This window comes from Hyperolius riggenbachi, chromosome 3, assembly GCF_040937935.1.
Source record: "Hyperolius riggenbachi isolate aHypRig1 chromosome 3, aHypRig1.pri, whole genome shotgun sequence".
Taxonomy (NCBI): Eukaryota; Metazoa; Chordata; class Amphibia; order Anura; family Hyperoliidae; genus Hyperolius; species Hyperolius riggenbachi.
The window spans coordinates 300,415,547-300,438,749 of NC_090648.1; the positions used below are offsets into that span (position 1 = coordinate 300,415,547).

The 23,203-nt window shown below is 41.1% G+C and overlaps 1 protein-coding gene across 2 annotated transcripts in view; it reads right to left on the reverse strand.

Moving 5' to 3' along the window:
* Nucleotides 1–23,203, reverse strand: part of SLC38A1 (solute carrier family 38 member 1) — an 87,083-nt gene that overhangs the window by 14,013 nt on the left and 49,867 nt on the right. The window contains exons 10-16 of one of the 2 annotated variants that reach the window (XM_068276593.1): nt 18,468–18,590; nt 15,511–15,590; nt 13,405–13,505; nt 8,278–8,396; nt 4,430–4,571; nt 3,908–4,005; nt 410–582 (exon numbers count right to left, since the gene is read on the reverse strand). In XM_068276593.1, coding sequence (XP_068132694.1) covers nt 481–582; nt 3,908–4,005; nt 4,430–4,571; nt 8,278–8,396; nt 13,405–13,505; nt 15,511–15,590; nt 18,468–18,590 — 765 coding nt within the window. In that variant the 3' untranslated portion in view covers nt 410–480. Of the gene's footprint in view, nt 1–401; nt 583–3,907; nt 4,006–4,429; nt 4,572–8,277; nt 8,397–13,404; nt 13,506–15,510; nt 15,591–18,467; nt 18,591–23,203 lie in introns of both variants that reach the window. The other variant, XM_068276592.1, reaches the window with a different exon arrangement.

The window sequence follows — 23,203 nt, forward strand, 5'->3', positions numbered from 1 at the left end:
AGGCCTCTTTCAGACGGGAAGCTGAACAGTACACTTGTTGGGCAGTTCAGTGTCCTGTCTACTGCCCTCGAGTGCCATTCAGTTGAAATTTAAATGCAAACAAATGGTAGCATTTGTAATGACACGTGGTGGTGTTAGCCAGTGGCAGAGAACCACAACATGTTTAGTCTAAGCATGGCTTAGGCTGCACTCAGATGCAACTTCATGTGGGGCCGCTTGTCCACTGCCAGTACCAAATGCTAAGAAGCGCCCAGGCAGTGCAAGAGAGCAGCTGACAGGAAGTGGATTCACCACCTGCCCATATGAAAGAGCCCTTAAAGAGGACAAGAAAAAAAATAAAAGCATAGTAAAGTTTTTGTCATGAGGAAACATAGCTTGCAAGGGATGGTACACGTTTTTACCCCTTAACTGTTATCGTTTGTGCTTTAAAAACAATGTTGATTGTTGTAATGCAGGTTAGTAGGCTTGGTGTAGAATAACTCAGTGTCCTGGTTCTTTGCTTCCTCCATGAACCCAGTCATAGATCACTAGGGGAATGCTGATTAAGGAGAAAAGCAACCCCAGTGCAAAGAAAGCAAATGCCTGCAAAAGAAATGCAGATGTGTTAGTAAACGGGTACTACTGAAGAAATTAAATATTCCCTGAATCACTTAGGGTCCCACTGAGGGGAAAAAAAAAAATAAAAAAAAAAAAATTACAATAATTTTCCAACCAATCTGAGGTTTACTGAAACTGCTGACTAAGAATATCTCTCCTGAAACATCACACATTTTAATATAACTTTCTGGGCAGTTTGCAGTCAGGTGAATCTCTTTAAACCTCTGGAGCCCTTGTAACAGATTAAAAATTCACTGATTCCACCTAGGATTTATCTCCCCTTGTTGTTTTCTCACTTTATCTATGGAATACACTTTCAATACATAGTAAGCATAAACAATATATACGCCAACTTCTTTACACCCAAATTATGAGTGTATCGTGAGGGGGTCAGCTTATCTGCTGGTGATATTCGACAGCTTGCTTCCATTCATCTATCTGTAAACTTCTGAACTGGCCACTTTAGCTCCAGGCTCACTGCAATTACATGACAATGTGCTTGGAGCTCTGGTGGCCAGTTCAGACATTAACAAGTAGACGCCTGGATGAAAGCTGTATTGAAGACAGGTACAAATGCATTCATCAGCAGGCTCCAACGCTCACTTTGCATGAGGGATTAGGGTGACACTTTTGAGGGAATGGGGTCAGCTAATAGTCAGGCCACAGTTTTTAGTTTTAGGTTTTTTTTAGGCCAAGGGTAGGGGTGGGGTAAGCATATCTGCAGTACGGCTTAGGAGCTGGGATATACAGTACATAGGATTCAAAAAATTCAACTAATAATAATAAAAAGCAATACCAAACAAAATGTCAGGATCTCTCCTGTAGCATGTTCTGTCGCTTGCAGTGGAGCTGCAACCGGGCAGTTCTCACTTGCCTGAGTTGCCTCAGTCATGGGCAGTCATTGTCATTTGCAATCACTCTGCAGTTCAGAGCAGTTCAGGATGCTGCCAGGATTCCTCCTATGGTTTGCTGCAGTTGAACTGCAGCCAGATAGCCCTGTATTTCCTGCATGCATGTTGTTGCATAGTACTGCATGTATTTGTTATGATAGTCTTTCAGCTAGCAAATGGTAATCAAGCTAGCTCAGGATTGAATGATTACCATTCAGCTGTGTGGAAATTTGCATACCTGCATCCATTGGCTGATGCGGGCATAAAAGTCTGCCTACCATTTCAGACTTTGCCCGACATAGCGGTCAGTACGCTGGTCTGCTGGGCACTTTGTCACTCTGTAATAGATCTGTTATTGTAGTTCTATCCGACCTTATTACTTGTGCTTTAGCTAGTTCTTGATAAATATATATGCAGACTTGCTAATATATATTTATCCGTTAGTTGAGCCGTTTGTTATTTTTCTGTATTGTTCATTGCCTTGTTTCCATGCCTGATGGACGTTCGCTGCATCTGCGGTGGGTCAGTGAAGTCCACTTTCCTGATAGCTTGCATTCTGCCATCACCACGTTAGTGACTGGTAGTATTCCTGCTATTCTAGTTTCTGGGAATGTAACTATAGGCTGCGGTTGCTATTAGTTACGCTCTTTCCTGTAGTCTTGCCTGTGTGGATGCTTGCTGGTGACCGTTAGCCTGCTTGCTCTGCTTTTGTGGACATGACTGTGAGCTGCGGTTGCTACTAGTTACGCTCCAATCTATAGTCCTGTCTTGTACCTGTCTGAATGCTTGCTTTCGCTGGGGCAGCACTTAGTCTTGCAAGCGTTCCATCTGTCTTTCTTGTATCGGTTTTGTTACTTAGCCAGAGGCTCAGACAGCATCCGCCCTGGGCAACAGTCAGTCAGTCTGTTAGTTCTTTGTCTTGTTACTCAGACCACAGGCAGCGCAACATCGCACTGCACTGCCATTGTGTCTTATTTGTAGCAATATCGGAAGCCCATAGCTGCAGTTGCTCTGGGCAACCTGTGTAGCCTCTTCCATTATTCAGCTACTAGCCTTGTTGCTCTGGGTGGTCAGAAAGTAAACCCCCCAGGCATTACAGTAAGTAGCAATTAAAGCCTTGTACACACTGTAGACACATTGTGGTAGTCACTTTGAATCTAGCATGTGTATGGTGCCCTGAATCCACTCCCATTTACATTTGGGGAACAGTCAGAAGAAGTTTCCGTCGCTTGTACGGATAACGCACAATGTAGCTGCCATGTCGGCCCAAGATTTCCCAGCATGTCTGATACATTTGACCGATTTTGGCCCGAATAATAATTGAATCAGATGGCCGCAAAAATCATTAGATATATGGCCAACTTTACCCCTCCATCTCTGTTGTGCACCGTGTGTTGTCCCTCCTCCCCACCCCAGAGCTACTGATAGCATTTAGAGCCTACACGCTAGCAATGCGTCTGTTCAGCACTCTGTCTTCAACTTTTGCCCAAGGGTTCAAGTCATGTAAGCACCATTTGCTTGCTATGTGCTGAAAAGTTAAGATGTAAATTAGGTGAGAAGCAGATAAGCAGAGGAAACTCTTGAAGAAAAAACAAAAAGTACATTAGGACCTATCTGCAAGGAAGTGCAAGGGTCAAGTTACTTAATATAGGGGGTTATATAGGAGCGTATTCACTAAACTGCAGTAAGCAGAATAATGTGCGTATAGTCTTACCGCAGGATGAGTAAAGCAGAATGCAATACATTACACTCTTCTCATCTGGCATAAGACTTTATGCATGTTATTCTGCTTACTGCAGGTGAACTCACTGTGGTGAATTTACCTTGTGGATACAATAGCTTCCATGCATAAGTATGGGGCCTTATTCACACAAAGTGTGCAATAAACAAGGACATCAGAAGTGCATAGGCCGATATTTGACGCAATGCCCTGCTGCATGCATTTCTGTCCAAACACAACGCTGACCCATTTAGACTATGCAGCACAAGTGACTGCAATTACACCACAACGCATGACATCTGAATTGCTCTCTGTTGCTGTGCTGATCCCCTTCATGGACAATGAATGGGTCAGTGCTGTGTTTGGGCAAAATGCATGCAGAAGTGTGTTACAATAGCACTGCTGCACAGTGCATGCTATTGTAATGCAGTGCACTCTATGGACTTCTAATGTCCTTGCATATTTGCACACTATATGCATTGCTTAAATGCACACAGCAATGGGGGAATGAGGCCATGACAAGTGAATGGGATCAGCACCACAATGAAGAGAAATTGCAGGTGCCGTGCATTACACTGTAAATGCACTGCCAGCTGTATTGTATAGTCTGAGAGGCCCAACAAGGACGTCAGTGGTTGTAGTAGTTTTACATGCTTTCATGATGATGAACTTTATCTAAAAAATTAGGAACTTTACTTACCCATAACCTTTCCTTGGCCAATGCATCATTACCTTTAGTGATTTTCAGGTATAAAGCAGAGGGGAGAATGAAGATCAGCATATTGGCAGAGGTAGCACCTGTAAAATATAAAGTTGCATATGTTTGCATTGTGAGCTGAGGCCTATAAATTGTAACAGATGCATATATTGTTGACTGAAAGGCCTTGTGCCTGTATGGCTCACAAAGGAAAGAAAGCGTCTTCCTGTGAATGCATACACTAACTTTCCTTTATATACTTAAGGGATTTTATAAGTAGACACAGTTATGCCATAAGAGAAAAGGCTAAAGACATCCCATGGCAAAGTGATAAAATAATTACTTTTACCTCTCACTGGAGGTAATTAATTCAGGTTCACTTTAGACACAACCTACTTTATAATTTGTTGTAGGGCATGTTCAAATTGAGCTACAATGTAATGTAGTGTGGAAACATATGCAAGACCAAGATGACATTAATAGGTATTATAACCATTGAAAGAAGTAAAAATCTTAAAATTTTACCTATTGCACCAAATATATCTTTCAGTGATGGAATGAATATAACAAGCAGATCAATGAATGTCAGAAGTACTATTGTCACTACTAGGTGCTGCCAAAAGTTGTACTTTGTCTTCTGGGCGAGTTCAAACAACGAAGACCGAACCTTTAAAGAAAAATAAAAATGTTTTGTAAAATGGGATATTTTCTTTTAAATACTAAATATGTAGCTGACATTCTTTAGCATATTTATGTCACACGGACATGAATCATTCAGCATTCTCTGTAAAATAGAATTATATCATCAACTATATCTCTAGGAGACCAACAATCTGATGAATCTGCTAGAGTTGATGGTCAATTTTTGGAACCAGTTAAATCAAGAAGTAGGTTTTTGGGAAGTTTATGGGAGGAAATACAGGCACAAAAAAGGAAAATATAAATACTCTGTGCCGATGCTGTTCTGTTTGGCTTTATGTCACTACAGTCCAGGTTTGAAACCCAGAGCTCTAGGCAATTATCTACCATGGTTGGTGCAACATTTGTTTTATGTATTAAGAATTTAGGATCTCTAGCAGCTTAAATTCATCCGGCTAAACATTTTCTCCAATCCTTTTGCTTTATATCTTCTCTACATTCATGGCCTGATTTCAGCCAAAGCCACATAGCCCATGGCCTAGGGTGCCAAAGAGCAAGGGGCGAGCTGCAGGCAGTGAGCTGGCATGGATAGTTAACCTGCCAAAAATCAGCCGAGTTCCCGACCGCTTCCTGTTGTCGGCAACAGAAGAAAAGGGGCATCCAGCAATCAAGCAGCAAACCTGCTCCACCTGACGTCTCCACACTCAGCCGCCATCTGCACACTGCTGTGTGGTGTCTGTGCAGCTACATCCGAGGACAAGCTGTCGGCAAGTCAGCAGTGTAGGCAGCTGCCGCATCATTGCAGAGTGGCCGCCCCGGGTCTCTGTTCGGGATCATCTCTGCCATCTGAATTTCAGCCTATCGGCAGTATGAACAGGGAGTCGGGTACGGCGCAGAGCCTGATGTCACACGGACCGGAACGTCGGTATAGTCATGGGAGGAGTCTTGCCGTGTTGCTGGGGCTGATAGCAAGACTTGCTGAACTGAAGGGAAGGCATAGATTGCAGGGGAGGAAGCAAGCTGACAGGATGGCAGTGTGCTCAGAGCAAAGAGCCAGATAAATTATAAATCTGGTCTCTCTGCACATTGTGATGCAGGTACCTAATCTCGGTAAACTTTGTTTACATACTAATTATCCATTTTAGATCTGCTTTTTACAGATACTGCCCATTGTCTTTTTAACTCTATTTGCATCCACTCACACTCTGGCTCTTTAGGACAATCGGGACATTTCTTGCATGCTAATTAGCATTTTTTCACAGTTTGGTTTACAATATGTATTGAATGTTTCCTGCAAGAGTTATGACTGTCATATGACCTATGATTCAGTGATTAGCAGTGGGCTGTACTGATTTCATTCACTATTAGGGAGTCTTATCTGTTTTTAAAGATTTTAACTTCATTGTTGCACATCTCCTATAAAAATCACGTGAGTTAATTTGTGATACTTTCCCAGCACCTAATCTTATAATCCTGAGGGGAAAAGTTACCTATAGGCTCTCCAGACTCTTCCATGCTGCTTATTGTGTCCAGCCTCCTCTTCGTTTTCCCAAAGTAGCCTCCATAATAATATTATAAAATTATATAGCAGTGGCATCTTCTGCAGCACTTTACAGAGTACATAGTCATGTCACTGACTGTCCTCGGAGGATCTCACAATCTAATCCTACCACAGTCATTGTCTAATGTCCTACCATATTAGTATTATGTATTCATATAGCACTGACATCTTATACAGCACTTAAGGGGCCCATACACTCAGCCGATTGAGCAATCAAAATCGATCGATTGAGCAATTGCAAATCGGTTAGCCAATCGACCGATCGACGGACGATTTCGATGGATTTCCATCGAACTGGCAGGGTGGAAAATCTAGGTCGATCTGATGAGATTGCTTATCTTTTTGCATTGGCCCTAATGGAAATCTGATGGCAAAAAAATGCCATCAGATCGAATTTCAATAGATTTCAAACTGAAATCTATTGGAATTCTATCCTAGTAAAAAATGTTCTAAAAACACATCAGATAGATAAGAAATCCATCTGATGATCTATCTGCTGCTAATCTGACGAGTGTATGGGCACCTTTAGTCATGTCACTGTCATGGTAGGAGCTCACAATCTAATCTATACTATAGTCACAGTCAAATGTCCTACCCTGTTATGTATTTATGTAGAACTGACATCTTCTGCAGCACTTTACAGAGTACATAGTCATGTCATTGACTGTCCTTGGAGGAGCTCACAATCTAAGCCCTACCACAGTGTTGAGGTAGCCATACACTGTACAATTTTTTGCCCGATCAGGTTGGGTTCACACTGTGCATGTTGCATAACACACATAATGTGTGTGAACTGCAATGGAGGACTAAAAATCAATCAAAAGATTTGTGCAATGTTGGTCATTTGTGAGATAACGGATCATTATATTGATGAAAAACAACACTGAGCAATAACTAAATAAAGTATGGCATGCTTTAGTGTAAGGTACATTTTGGTGGATAAGTCAAATATAATATGTATTTGAGATGAGGTAGGAAAATATAATTACCACAGCCTGCTATGTCACCAGCTCATGCCCTGTGATGCAGTGAAACCTATGCCATGCTACTGCACATGTGCAGGTTCCATTTAGACTTGGGAGGGGCGGCTGGTGAAAGTGGGCCTAGGGCAATAAAAAGTACAAATCCGGCCCTGTCTACATTCATACATATCAGTGACAGAAACCAGTTTGAAAACTAGCAAATCTAACAATTTATATATGTGTAAGACATGAACCAGTGCCACTAGGATTTTTTCTAGTTGGTCTAAAAGAACCACCCCCCCCCCCCCCCACACACACACACACACACGCACTACAACATACAATACTGCTATCTTAAACATAGGGCTCTTGTTCAAGTCACATTTTCTTCTAAAATATACCATACATTTTCATCTTTTGTTTTACATAACTTTTCTGCACTCTGCACTCTGAAAAAGTACCAACAAAGTAGGCGAAAAGAAACAAAAATTTTGAGTATCTTTGTGCTTGCTGGTGGCTTAAAACGCATTTGATAAGGTGTGAAAATATCACCTAGGAGAAAAAGTGAATTGATTAAGGGCCAAGGAAATCTTCAAGTACCCACTTCCTGGAAGCACTACCCATAATGCATCAATGCAGGTCAGTGGGTAGAGCCATGAACCCAATTCCTTTATCCCCTTGTAAGCCACATGCACATTGGAAAATGATGGTTTACAACACCTAGAGCTTTTCATTTTGCAAATTTGTATAAACCAGATTACAGATGGATGTGTCAATTTGCTTTGGCCTTCATCTGTGGGAAGTATGGATTGATAAGGCTATAAGAGTAAAGGCTGGTTTACTGCAAATGTGCCAAGTCATTGGAGCCGTCACCAACCAGATGTGGTGCAACAACAATTTAATGGCAGTTGCGCAACAAATGCATTGCCATAACAGAGGCACGGAATCTGCCCAGCAACACTTGAGCGGATGCTGCATAATTCACTGCAAGCCAGATCTTAGGATTAAAAGTGAGGTGCAATCCAATACTTTGTCAAAATAAAGGCCGCTTGGCTCGTTTCTAAACTTTGAGAAAAATGATCACTGCATTGATAGCTATACTAACCTAACGAAACACTTTACACATGCAGTCATGCCGGGAAACTGAGCATCGGTCACTGACAACAATGCATTCTTGTATAATATAATAGAAAAATTGGTATTTTACTTACCGTGAAAAATAATACTGGAACAGTAAGTATTACTGCAGTTATCACAGCCAGACGTACTGTCAGAATGAGAACATCTTTTTGATTGCTGTATGTATTGAGAAGCTCTGATCGCACTCCATCTAGAGTAGACAAACCGTGAAATTAACAACACCAAATAAGACAAAGCACACAAAATGTTTTTGTTTTTAAACTACAAATCTAGCAAAGATCCTTTTAGACACATTAAAAAGGTTTTTTAGGCCCCTTTCAGATGGATAATTGCAACGGCACAATCAATAAGTGCCCGTTTCCACTATCGCGAATCTGCATGCGTTTTTTTGCATGCAGATTCGCATAACCAATACAAATGGATGGGCCTGTTTCCACTTGTCAGAAATCCTGTGCGGTTTTGTGTGCAGGAAAAAATCTGCACAACAGAGCCATCAGAATTCGCACACCGCAAGGCGTGTGATTCACATACAATGTATTTCATAGGAAATTCGCATGCATTTTCGCTATGCGAATTTTACCTCGAATTCATGTGCGTTTTCGCATAAAATCAATGTAAAAGCACACAGGCACCGACATGGTTAAATTCACATACTTACTAAGATATGCGAAAACTTACGCGAATTTGCGGTAAAATTTGCGTTAACGTTTGCATCTGCATGCGAATTCGTTTTCGCATTTTCCGCAACGAATTTGCACCACCCAAGTGGAAACGGGCCCTAAGAAAAGACCAATTATCGGAAATAAATTCTATATAATAAAACCACTGTGCCTCTGCGTCCTGTCACCAAGTGTCCCTGCTTCCAGACTTGACAGTTTGCCATCTGTGAACCTCATTGCATTGTGGGAAATAACAGCTTTTTCCAACTGCCAATCAAGCAACATCTCTCTGTGTGCATATACTGCAGACAGCGGTGGAGGACAGGCGCGCGGGACGCATCTGTACTCGCGTTGCTGGGGGGGGGGGGGGGGGGGGGTGGAAGCGCCCGTAGTCTAGCGCCCATTTTTTAATGGGCAGGCTCTTTTACTTGTCTCTTATAATGGAATACGTCACAAAAGATGGTGTGCATACTCAGATCAGTTACAAGAGCAATGGTGTCGGCTCTATTTCAAAACACTCAATTGCCTTTTGTGATTAATGTATTCCTTGAGAGGTGCAAAAGGTGGTTCGGGACCTCCTTTAAAAATTATGCATCAAGCTCTTAGGGCCCATTCACACTAGATCGTTTTGCCGCAATTTCGGCAACATTTTCAAACGCTAGCGCTTTTAAAAAGCGCTAGTGATACAAAACCCTATGGGCCCGTTCTTATTTGGGCGACTAACCTAACTTGGGCACTAATCGCCGCAAATTGCCCCAAATCGCGAAACGCAAATGCGTCGCCTGCACCATTTTTTAGGCGATTTCCCAGCGATCGCGCTTCAGTGCTATAGAAGTACTAAACGCGATCGCGGGAAAATCGCAGCAGTGTCCAGTGATTTTTCCGCGGGAAAATCACTCCCGCAAAACAGCGGAAAAAATCGCCGGCGTTTTGCGCTTTTAAGTATGAATGGGCCCTTAAAGAGGTCTGAAAGCCAGCATTTCTACTTTGCGCTAAAAGATTCCTCACAGTTTGAAAGCAACTATCCCAGAAAACAATTCTAGCAGAACATCACTGAAATGGCTAAACAAAGCACTTTCTCCTGCTATTCAGCCTCAAATCCGCATTCAAACTGGAGAGAACAGTATCTTTTTTTACTTGTTAAACACAAAATGTATCAACACTGGAATGTAAACAAACGCTCTCTGAGAAACTGTCTCTGCTTCAGGCACACAGTGTTCAGAATAGCTCATTAGAAAATTTTAATATATAATAAAAAGCATTTATAATAAAAAAAAATAAAATGCAATGGAAAAACTTGTATTTTGTAGACAGACAATATTACGTGTGCACAAAAGCAAATAGGATAACAGTATGAGTAATAAAAGGTAGGAAAACACTTTTTTATTTAAGGTTATGTCAAAGTTTCAGACCACTAAGTAAAATATAGCACTTTATTTCTCTGTAGAACGACAGCCCTGCTGTTTTTTTCAGGCAAAATAAGAACAGCCCTAATGGTCCTTTAAACTGATTTTAAAAGGATGAAATAAAGAGCTATATGTTACTTAAGAGCTTGATGAATAATTTTTTAAAGTAGGTGCTGACCCACCCTTTGCACTAGAGTCTGGCTGCCATGAAGGGCTGAAGGGTGGAGGCCATTGGGAGATCGTAAAATGTTGAAATTACATTTGATAACATTTAGGATTTCTAATTTAATACTTATTTTTGAAAATAAGAATTGGAGTCCCATTTCTTGCCTCCATGCATTATGATGGTGCTGTCTTCCCTCTCATTCAGAACACCTGCAAAAAAACTTGTCAGACTTCTGTCCCGCAGGTGTGCAGTATCCATTTATCTTTGAGAGCCTCCCCCCATTAAAACTAAAACAGGTTTCAAACCTTCCCCATACAGTCTAGGGGGAGAAAAAATATCTTGGTTTCCTTGGTTGATAGGATTGTTGGTTGTGCAGTCTCCAACTGCTAGGGGAACAGGACTGCACAACCACAAACCCATTTGTCTCAACTAACCCTAAAATTAAAGGTCATTGCTACAATTGATACAAGGTTTGCCTTCATGCCAGTTCTGCAGAAAAACAAAAAAGGTTTGCCTTCATGTCAGTTCTGCAGACAGACAACCCATTTTATTTTCTTAGTAGTAGCAGTAGAGTATTGTACCTTGCTAGCCATCAGTTAAAGCAGGAAGTTTTGAATAAATGGCATCATCCCAGTTCAAACCTTCCTAATTTTCTTACTGGCATCCATCTTGTTAAGCTGGTTCTCTTGAGCGGCTAGGGCTGTTGCGCACAACTAATATTTGCAATAGTCTTCCAGCTGCCTGCAAAGGATCTGTACTGCTACAAGTTACTGCCATTTTACCATAGGCAACAGCAAATACATAGATCAAATCATCAAATGATTGGTGACATGCAAGCTACAAATTCCTTCTTGTGCCTGTGCCATTTTAGCTCAGCCAGTTACTTTGCAGCAGAAACTTGATGCTACATATCCATGTATGCATCTATGTATGGTATTTGCATTATATCATGGCCTAAAACTGTGACATTTGTCCCAGAGTAACATTTTTTTCCTTTAAGCAGACACAACACGACTGTACATTCAGTCTATTTATTAACGAACTCCAGATAAAACAAAGCAACGCGTTTCACGGGTCAGCGCCCGCTTCCTCAGGCAATAGAAAAAGGAGTTACAGCATCTAGCAAAACAAACGACACTCAGCGCCTCTGCCTTGGCCTTGCCTGAGGAAGCGGGCGCTGACCCGTGAAACGCGTTGCTTTGTTTTATCTGGAGTTCGTTAATAAATAGACTGAATGTACAGTCGTGTTGTGTCTGCTTGGAGGGGGTAAGTCCACCACTGCCTCCTCTAATTACGAAGTTTTGGCTTTTAAGCTCCCTAAAAACCCCTTTTATCCTTTTGGCGCCTCTGTTCTCTCTTATATAATATTGTATCCACCCTTGGTGGAGGGTTGCGACCCTTTCTACTATCTACAGAGAGCGACTTCTTATTCCTGAGTGGGGTCAGGATAATCTCCCCACCTGCCTTTACAGTGGTTGCCTATTGGTGACCCATGTTTGTGAGTATAACAACTATTACTCTTTGTCATTACCCCCTTTATCAATACATACTACACTATTGGGGCTCTTGGTGTTCCTCTGTGTATCTTATTTTTTTCCTTTAGTGCAGTCATCTACAGCAGGTAATAATAATCCGACAGGTTTTAGGCTAGTCCATCTCATATTATATACAATTACACTGCCTGGATGGGAGTGGCACAGTCCATCCACCAGAATAGTGTGCATGCAAGGAAACAGACCAGCATCTTTGTATAGGCCTTGTCTGTGTTTTTGTAGCACATAAAAAGGAAGTACTGAGAATCTTCAGAACTAGACCACGACCTGTCAGTGAAAAAGCCCTAGAATCATGTATTGCTGGCTGGATAGTGTACTGGTTAAGGGCACCGCCTTTGACATGGGAGACCAGGGTTCAATCCTGGCTAGGGTAGGATTTGGAATAGGTACTAACTTATTCAGCAAGGAGTTCAAAGCAAGGTTCCTTTTCTCTAATGAAAAGCTCATGTTTGGTACAAAAAAAAAAAAAAATCAATAACTGTGGAGCCCTTTTTATATGGTTACTAATGACCTTAGCCCATTTAAAAACGGGCTAGGTCTGTCAGTAATCTGCCGTGCGACTGCCCCTTCTGTCCCTGTCCTCCGGCTCACGGCAGTGTCTCTGCCATGAGGTCCCTGCACATGTGCAGTGCTAAAAAGCACTGACACACGGACAGATGCAGGGACACTTGCCTATTATTAGGTAGGATTCTTTGTGCAATTTATGTATAGAAAGCACTAGAAAATTATTTCAGCGGAAACCCCAAGTACTATATATTTTTTTTTTTTTAAATTAAATTTCTAGTCTGTTTCTTTCTGGCCAGCTAAGCATTCCCAAAGCTGTGTAATCTTATGCCAGGAATACACGGTACAAACTTTGTACCGCTCGATTATGCTGCCAGATCGATTCCCGCTCGTCCCCGCGGGCAATTCTTTTATCTTCCTTATCTTTTTCCATTGTCCCGCCCGCGGTATCGAGCGCGGAATAGATCCGACGGGTGATTGGACATGTCGGAAGTTATCGAGCCATCCAATGGCTCGATCGAGCGGTACAAATGTACCGTGTATTCCCAGCATTAGGATTGACATTTAATTTGCACTTCCTTGCAGATGTGGAACTCAATCTCTCAGGAGTAGAAACTGCTTACAAATATTCATTTTCCTGCCTGAGAAGGAGCACAGAGAAGGAATGCTTTTAGGAACACCAAAATGTCTGTACTTCGGCTCTCCACCTTCCGCCCCCGAAAAAAAAAAAATTAAATTCCCTGAATAAAATTTTACATAGGTCCACGTCATCTGAAGTTATTCTCCATAACTACCCACTTCAGACGGATAGTTATGGAGAATAACTGCTCCTACACTAAATTTAAGATTTTTCAAGATGCCAAGAGTAGTTCAGTTATTTTATTGTCTGAAGCTGCACTTTCATACTTACCATAAAATGTCAAATAGCCAAACACAGCAGTCAGAAGATACATTACAAACATCGCAAAGAATGATGCATAGGAGACCAGCTGCATTTTCTTGTGTGAACGGCTGTAAAGAAATAAATAAAAAAGGAGACCATTGTAAAAAAAAAAAAAAAAAAATTTATAAAGGTTTAAACCTAGACATGTTTAAGATTTACAGGTTTTATGGATATGGAAGAATACAGTACTTTGAGGAGGATTTGCTACAGATTAATTGCAGTGAAGGCCATTACCTAATCATGTACAGGGGAAAAAGTAAAAAAAAAAAAAAAATTGCTAACTTTCCTTGTGCAAATACAGATGATTAAAATAGCAAAGGAAGTTAGAGGGATGTATAGTGTTTTTTTAAAAGCCAAACTCCAGACCAAACGTTAGTACAAACATCCCCACTGGGTTGATTTTTTTCCACTTTCATGTTAATGATGCAACACAAAGATGAAATGTGTCAGAAGGTAAATGTGTCTACATTCTAAAGTATTTTGGGGCATTCAAAACAGTGAAAATTTCCTTAGGTATAAATGGACAAATTACCGATGCAGTCACAAGCTTCAGAATAGGTCTGTATGTGCAAGCATTGTGAAGCATTTTGGCACTCAATTTTCACTTATTAATGCCCAGCATTTTAAAATGAGGATAATGGCTTAACTACAGATCACCTTAGTTCAGCTTTTCTGCTGCATGTTCTCACAATACTTTCTGCCTCATCTACACTACAACATAGATCTTCAGCACCTATTAAAATGTACTAAAAGAAAAAAAAAAAAAAAAAACTAAGTTAAAAATAAAAAAATATTGTTAAGGTGTGTGGAAAAAATATAAAATATTTCACTCAGGGGAAAGTTTATCAGATCAGGTCAAATGTGTTTTTAGGGAATGCCCCAAAACATGTTTTTTCACTTCAAGTTAACAGTCAAGGTAATGGGAAGGGTAATTAGCACTGGGCACAATTATTGACCCAAGATGCCAAGAGCAGGACAAGAGAAATACTTTGCTGCCCTTGTGAAATAGTTACTTAAAGGGGCACTACAGCGAAAAACTGTAAAATTTAAAATATGTGCAAACATATACAAACAACAAGTACATTTTTTCCCAGAGTAAAATAAACCATAAATTACTTTTCTCCTATGTTGCTGTCACTTACAGTAGGTAGTAGAAATCTGACAGAAGTGACAGGTTTTGAACTAGTCCATCTCTTCATAGGGGATTCTCAGCAAGGCTTTTATTCTTTATAAAGATATTCTTGAAAAAGGATTTAAACAACGATGATAGCCAGCTTCCCTGCTCCCTACACAGTTTTTTGGCAGTTGGACAGTGCAACTGCCATTCACTAAGTGCTTTTGATAACTAGATCCCTGAGAATCCCCTATAAAGAGATGGACTAGTCCAAAACCTGTCACTTCTGTCAGATTTCTACTACCTAAAGTGACAGCAACATAGGAGAAAAGTAATTTATGGCTCATTTTACTCTGGAAAAAATGTACTTGTTATTTGTATATGTTTGCACATATTTTAAATTTTACAGTTTTTCGCTGTAGTGCCCTTTTAAGTGTTAAGGTACCCATATATGATACAATAAAGATTTGGTTGTTTAAGATTATTCGAGAAAAAATAATTGTATAGAAAGGTGACATTAATTTTTAGTTGAGCTAAATAAATCTATTCTTTCAATTTTTCTTTTAATAATCATAACAGCCATGATGGAAATTTAGAATTGATTTTTTTTTCAGATAATTGAGTAGCACATCATAGGTTGGGGGGGAACACGATTGATCAGGAAAAAGTATTAAAAACTTTTTACTTGGTGAAATTAAAATAAATAAAACATGTCTTCATGTATTGCTGCCTTTAGAATACCTTAGTATACTTTCACTTTTACTGTTACTGTTACTGTTTATAGTGACAGATTTAATAAAAAAAAAAAAAAAAAAAAACACATCAAAACTATTTACTGAGCATAATTACATGAATTATGACCTGCTATTACTGCGCATTAATAATGATCCATTGCTGTCATTCCTGCAGTGAATTTTGTTGACATGATGTAAATTAGGAAAGATGATTTTTACTCTTACTCTCTTAGCTCGCTGTATATGGGAAGGACTGATGGGTGACACACAAATGCAAATGCTAGTGTCGGCAGTGCATAAGCAGTCTGTAGATGAAAAAGATAGACACATGTAATTAGATTACATTAAAATCTAATGGTAGTCATTATGTATTGTTCATTACTGCCAATGCAAAACAGTTTAAAAAGACACATGCACTTTAACCTGACAATGGAAATGGTTATAACACTTGACTTGATACGTACAACACATGATACAGTGTAATGGAGTAGGGCTGAATGATCAAGATGGAGGCAGTCCAATGTCATATGGTCAATACTAAACATTTACATCTTTAACCAGTTTACTTCAAAGGGTTTTTTCCCCCTTTTAGCAATTTTCACCTTTTAGCGCTTCTTCCATTCATTCGCCATTTACTTTATGAAAGCAAATTTATAATGACATTTAGCTACAAAAAGGACTTGTATAGATTCAGTACATGCATTACCAAATTTTGGTACTAAAGTGAAGTAAAACTGAGGATCCTTTTACATTTGTGCTGTGGTAGCAATGCGATTTGGGGAAAAAAAAAAAATTTGCACCGCACCCAAAAAGTCATACCATGCATCATAGTCAATAGTGCAATTTGAGAAAAACAAAAAACACGTGACTTTTGAAAGTCACAGGGTAACAACTACAGCTTGTGTGTTTCTTCTGCAGTGCCTGAAGCACTTCCATCATCACACTGCAGGCAGTGTGGCGTCTCATTGACCTTAATGGCCGCTGCAATGAGCTGCAGCAAGGGGGAGTACGTGTAAAAGGGGCCTCAACTCTTCTACCTACTTAGGCCACTTCAGGTTCTGTTCATATCACTAAGGGCCAGAGCCCACTAACGCAGTTGTACGCAGTTGTGTCCGCTTTTCAGCATTTGTAACATTGATGTGTTGCAAATGCTGAAAAGCGGACACAACTGCGCACAACTGCATTAGTGGGCTCAGGCCCTAAGGGAGCACCAAGGTCTGACATACACATCATGCTAGTGACAGTAAAACAGACAATCGGAGCACGTCTGTATTGTGCCTTTCTTGAATATCCTTAATTTATTGGTAAATCATCTGTGCCGTGTCAGAGTTCAAAGATACACAAGGTCTCCCATTCATGCAGCTGAGCCAATAAGGTTGCTGAGAGTGGAGAATGGTCATCTAAGGCCACATACAGACATCAGACCATAGTCTTTGGAAAATGAAAGATCACAGACCAATCTTACCACCCTTCATGTAGTATAAGAGCCATACTCTACTCAGTCTTTTCTATGGAGCTGAACTCCACATCAGGAAAAAATCTCTGCAGGCTGCTGCACACACAGATGCTGTACAGACACAAAAGATCAGTATCTGCAAAAGATCTGTTCCTGCCAAAAATCCATTCCTGCAAATTGCAATGATAGTCTATGAGATCTGCAGATCATCATACACACATGATTTAACTGACATTCATCTGCAGATCTGCAGATCTGAAAATCCATCCTGGTGGATCTGATCTGCAGATGAATGTCAGTTAAATCATGTGTGTATGATGATCTGCAGATCTCATAGACTATCATTGCAATTTGCAGGAATGGATTTTTGGCAGGAACAGATCTTTTGCAGATACTGATCTTTTGTGTCTGTACAGCATCTGTGTGTGCAGCAGCCTGCAGAGATTTTTTTCCTGGTGTGGAGTTCAGCTCCATAGAAAAGACTGTGTAGAGTATGGCTCTTATACTACAGGAAGGGTGGTAAGATTGGTCTGTGATCTTTCATTTTAGTCTGATGTGTGTATGTACCCTTAGTCTAAGATGCAGCTTATTACCAGTCCTCTTAATACAGACCAATAACTTTACCATGCAAAATACATTTGCATTTTTATCTTGCTGTTGAGGACGTCCATCACCCGTCTTTGTCTGGCAGAATGCTACGGTCAGAGATCTACTACCAAACAAGTGTTCCACCTGCAGAGACTTTAAAAGCAGGAGAGCAGGTGCTAAGGGATGTGGTCAAATAATAAACAATCCAGAGAGTTTGCAGGGTCCTCCTGAGACTCTTCCATCCCCTGTGTTCACATCATTCCCCAAGGCATGGCTTCTCTAGCCACAGTGTTTTTCACATGTCATATACTGTAACAGGCATCACTGCTTGCCAACTTGCTTGATCTTGGCAAAACTCAGCTTGCTTGTTGCTAGGCAGTTCTGCACACATAGGGGATGTGTGAAATTTGCAGATTCCAGGGCAGTTCATACAATTACTTCTGGTTGCATAAACACACATAATGGCAACGCATATTGGAGTATTTTTGACATGCGCTACAGAAACCAAAGAGGAAAAGACACATTGTCAGAAGTTAAGGGGTTTGGATTAATAAACCTCATGTGGGCTTACCCCTTTTTGCCCCTCAGTTGCCCCAGCTTACCTCTTTTAGATCTAACAGACAGGTCTGCATTGTTTACACTTACGAAGCATGGAAGCTCTAAACTATTGCATTCATTTGTTTAAAGTACATTGGGGGGGGGGCAAGGAAAGAATGGGGGGAGTGGTTTCATTTCAAAAAGCTGAGAGGCAGGAGATTATAGTGAGCCATGTTGAGACATACAGTATGCAAATTAGTGGTTATGCATCTGAATTTACACACATTGTACATACCATGCAACTTTCTATTAGATCAGTCGATACTGTAAGTCCTAACTGGATCCAAACAGGTTTCCAGTCGATTTTGTACAAAAGTGACTGGAAAAATTATCAGAATCCTGATCAAACCTGTCAGAAATTAATGATTCGACCCATTGATCTAACAGGAAAAGGCATGGTGAGCACCAGGCCTTATATTGTTCCCGTCATACAATTCCTATATGACACAGTTACACACTAATAAAACACATTAATTTAGTTTGGCTATTACAAATAGAAGGAGTAAAAAGAAAAAAAAAATATAGAACATAAAAAAAATACCTTTGAATTAAAAGTCACATATTTTGCTGTACACATTTCCTCAGTTGTTGCATTGTATTCACTATCTGAAGTTCCATTCACAATTCCAAGTGGACAAGGAATCTTGAATTTATTGTAGATTACCTACAACAAAATATGACAAATGGGGTCATACATCTTTAAAATTAGATAGTGTAATGTACAGCTTAATAACTAAATCACCAGTATTTAACCACTTGAGGACCTAGGGCTTTACCCCCCTTAAAGAGACTCCGTAACAAAAATTGCATCCTGTTTTTTTATCATCCTACAAGTTCCAAAAGCTATTCTAATGTGTTCTGGCTTACTGCAGCACGTTCTACTATCACCATCTCTGTAATAAATCAACTTATCTCTCTCTTGTCAGACTTGTCAGGCTGTGTCTGGAAGGCTGCCAAGTTCTTCAGTGTTGTGGTTCTGTGATGCATCTCCCTCCTCCAGGTACCTCTCTGCACACTGCCTGTGTATTATTTAGATTAGTGCAGCTTCTCTCTGCTCTATTATCTTTTACAAGCTGGATAAATCGTCCTCTGAGCTGGCTGGGCTTTCACATACTGAAGAATTACATACAGGCACAGCTGTCTGCACTCTGCAGGAAGAAACAGCCTGACACTTCAGTGGAAGATAGCTGCAGAGGGAAAGAAGCACACAAATGATCTCTTGAGATTAAAAAGGAAGGGTGTATACAGCCTGCTTGTGTATGGATGTATTTTCTATGTGTGGACATGCTGTACATCAACCTACTTCCTGTTTTGGTTGCCATTTTGTTTGTTTATAAACAAACTTTTTAAAACTGTTTTTAACCACTTTTAATGCGGCGAGGAGCGGCGAAATTGTGTCAGAGGGTAATAGGAGATGTCCCCTAACGCACTGGTATGTTTACTTTTGTGCGATTTTTAACAATACAGATTCTCTTTAAGGACCGGCCACTTTTTTTCCATTCAGACCACTGCAGCTTTCACAGTTTATTGCTCGCTCATACAACCTACCACCTAAATGAATTTTGGCTCCTTTTCTTGTCACTAATAAAGCTTTCTTTTGGTGCTATTTGATTGCTCCTGCGATTTTTACTTTTTATTATATTCATCAAAAAAGACATGAATTTTGGCAAAAAAATGATTTTTTTAACCTTCTGTGCTGACATTTTTCAAATAAAGTAAAATTTCTGTATACATGCAGCGCGAAAAATGTGGACAAACATGTTTTTGATAAAAAAAACCCCATTCAGTGTATATTTATTGGTTTGGGTAAAAGTTATAGCGTTTACAAACTATGGTGCAAAAAGTAAATTTTCCCATTTTTAAGCATCTATGACTTTTCTGCCCACCTGTCATGTTTCATGAGGGGCTAGAGTTCCAGGATAGTATAAATACCCCCCAAATGACCCCATTTTGGAAAGAAGACATCCCAAAGTATTCACTGAGAGGCATAGTGAGTTCATAGAAGATATTACTTTTTGTCACAAGTAAGCGGAAAATGACAGTTTGTGACAGAAAAAAAAAAAAAAAAAAAGTTTCCATTTCTTCTAACTTGCGACAAAAAAAATAATGAAATCTGCCACGGACTCACCATGCCCCTCTCTGAATACCTTGAAGTGTCTACTTTCCAAAATGGGGTCATTTGTGGGGTGTGTTTACTGTCCTCGCATTTTGGGGGGTGCTAATTTGTAAGCACCCATGTAAAGCCTAAAGGTGCTCATTGGACTTTGGGCCCCTTAGCGCAGTTAGGCTGCAAAAAAAAGTGCCACACATGTGGTATTGCCGTACTCAGGAGAAGTAGTATAATGTGTTTTGGGGTGTATTTTTACACATACCCATGCTGGGTGGGAGAAATATCTCTGTAAATGACAATTTTGTAATTTTTTTTTTTTACACACAATTGTCCATTTACAGAGATCTTTCTCCCACTCAGCATGGGTATGTGTAAAAATACACCCCAAAACACATTATACTACTTCTCCTGAGTACGGCAATACCACATGTGTGGCACTTTTTTGCACCCTAACTGCGCTAAGGGGCCCAAAGTCCAATGAGTACCTTTAGGATTTCACAGGTCATTTTGAGAAATTTCGTTTCAAGACTACTCCTCACGGTTTAGGGCCCCTAAAATGCCAGGACAGTATAGGAACCCCACAAATGACCCCATTTTAGAAAGAAGACACCCCAAGGTATTCCGTTAGTAGTACGGTGAGTTCATAGAAGATTTTATTTTTTGTCACAAGTTAGCGGAAAATGACACTTTGTGAAAAAAGCCAATAAAAATCAATTTCCGCTAACTTGTGACAAAAAATAAAATCTTCTATGAACTCACCGTACTACTAACAGAATATCTTGGGGTGTCTTCTTTCTAAAATGGAGTCATTTGTGGGGTTCCTATACTGTCCTGGCATTTTAGGGGCCCTAAACCGTGAGGAGTAGTCTTGAAACGAAATTTCTCAAAATGACCTGTGAAATCCTAAAGGTACTCATTGGACTTTGGGCCCCTTAGCGCAGTTAGGGTGCAAAAAAGTGCCACACATGTGGTATCGCCGTACTCGGGAGAAGTAGTACAATGTGTTTTGGGGTGTATTTTTACACATACCCATGCTGGGTGGGAGAAATACCTCTGTAAATGACAATCTTTTGATTATTTTTTTTACACACAATTGTCCATTTACAGAGTTATTTCTCCCACCCAGCATGGGTATGTGTAAAAATACACCCCAAAACACATTGTACTACTTCTCCCGAGTACGGCGATACCACATGTGTGGCACTTTTTTGCACCCTAACTGCGCTAAGGGGCCCAAAGTCCTAATCACAGGTCATTTTGAAGCATTTGTTTTCTAGACTACTCCTCACGGTTTAGGGCCCCTAAAATGCCAGGGCAGTATAGGAACCCCACAAGTGACCCCATTTTAGAAAGAAGACACCCCAAGGTATTCCGTTAGGTGTATGGCGAGTTCATAGAAGATTTTATTTTTTGTCACAAGTTAGTGAAAAATAACACAATTTTTTAAAAAGAAAAAAAATATTCAATTTCCGCTAACTTTTGACAAAAAATAAAATCTTCTATGAACTCGTCATACACCTAACAGAATACATTGGGGTGTCTTTTTTCTAAAATGGGGTCAGTTTCTGGGGTTCCTATACCGCCCTGGCATTTTACGGGCCCAAAACCGTGAGTAGTCTGGAAACCAAATGTCTCAAAATGACTGTTCAGGGGTATAAGCATCTGCAAATTTTGATGACAGGTGGTCTATGAGGGGGCGAATTTTGTGGAACCGGTCATATGCAGGGTGGCCTTTTAGATGACATGTTGTATTGGGCCTGATCTGATGGATAGGAGTGCTAGGGGGGGTGACAGGAGGTGATTGATGGGTGTCTCAGGGGGTGGTTAGAGGGGAAAATAGATGCAATCAATGCACTGGGGAGGTGATCGGAAGGGGGTCTGAGGGGGATCTGAGGGTTTGGCCGAGTGATCAGGAGCCCACACGGGGCAAATTAGGGCCTGATCTGATGGGTAGGTGTGCTAGGGGGTGACAGGAGGTGATTGATGGGTGTCTCAAGGTGTGATTAGAGGGGGGAATAGATGCAAGCAATGCACTGGCGAGGTGATCAGGGCTGGGGCCTGAGGGCATTCTGAGGGTGTGGGCGGGTGATTGAGTGCCCTAGGGGCAGATAGGGGTCTAATCTGATAGGTAGCAGTGACAGGGGGTGATTGATGGGTAATTAGTGGGTGTTTAGGGTAGAGAACAGATATAAACACTGCCCTTGGGAGGGGATCTGCGGGCGATCTATTGGTGTGGGTGGGTGATCAGATTGCCCGCAAGGGGCAGGTTAGGGGCTGATTGATGAGTGGCAGTGACAGGGGGTGATTGATGGGTGGCAGTGCCAGGGGGTGGTTTGATGGGTGGCAGTGACAGGGGGTGATTTGATGGGTGGCAGTGACAGGGGGTGATTGATGGGTGATTGACAGGTGATCAGTGGGTTATTACAGGGAAGAACAGATGTAACTAATGCACTGGTGAATTGATAAGGGGGGGTCTGAGGGCAATCTGAGCGTGTAGGCGGGTGATTGGGTGCCCGCAAGGGGCAGATTAGGGTCTGATCTGATGGGTAACAGTGACAGGTGGTGATAGGGGGTGATTGATGGGTGATTGATGGGTAATTAGTGGGTGTTTAGAGGAGAGAATAGATGTAAACACTGCGTTTGGGTGGTGATCTGATGTCGGATCTGCGGGCGATCTATTGGTGTGGGTGGGTGATCAGATTGCCCGCAAGGGGCAGGTTAGGGGCTGATTGATGGGTGGCAGTGACAGGGGGTGATTGATGGGTGGCAGTGACAGGGGGTGATTGATGGGTGATTGACAGGTGATTGACAGGTGATCAGTGGGTTATTACAGGGAAGAAGAGATGTAAATATTGCACTGGCGAATTGATAAGGGGGGGTCTGAGGGCAATCTGAGCGTGTAGGCGGGTGATTGGGTGCCCGCAAGGGGCAGATCAGGGTCTGATCTGATGGGTAACAGTGACAGGTGGTGATAGGGGGTGATTGATGGGTAATTGATGGGTAATTAGTGGGTGTTTAGAGGAGAGAATAGATGTAAACACTGCGTTTTGGTGGTGATCTGATGTCGGATCTGCGGGCGATCTATTGGTGTGGGTGGGTGATCAGATTGCCCGCAAGGGGCAGGTTAGGGGCTGATTGATGGGTGGCAGTGACAGGGGGTGATTGAT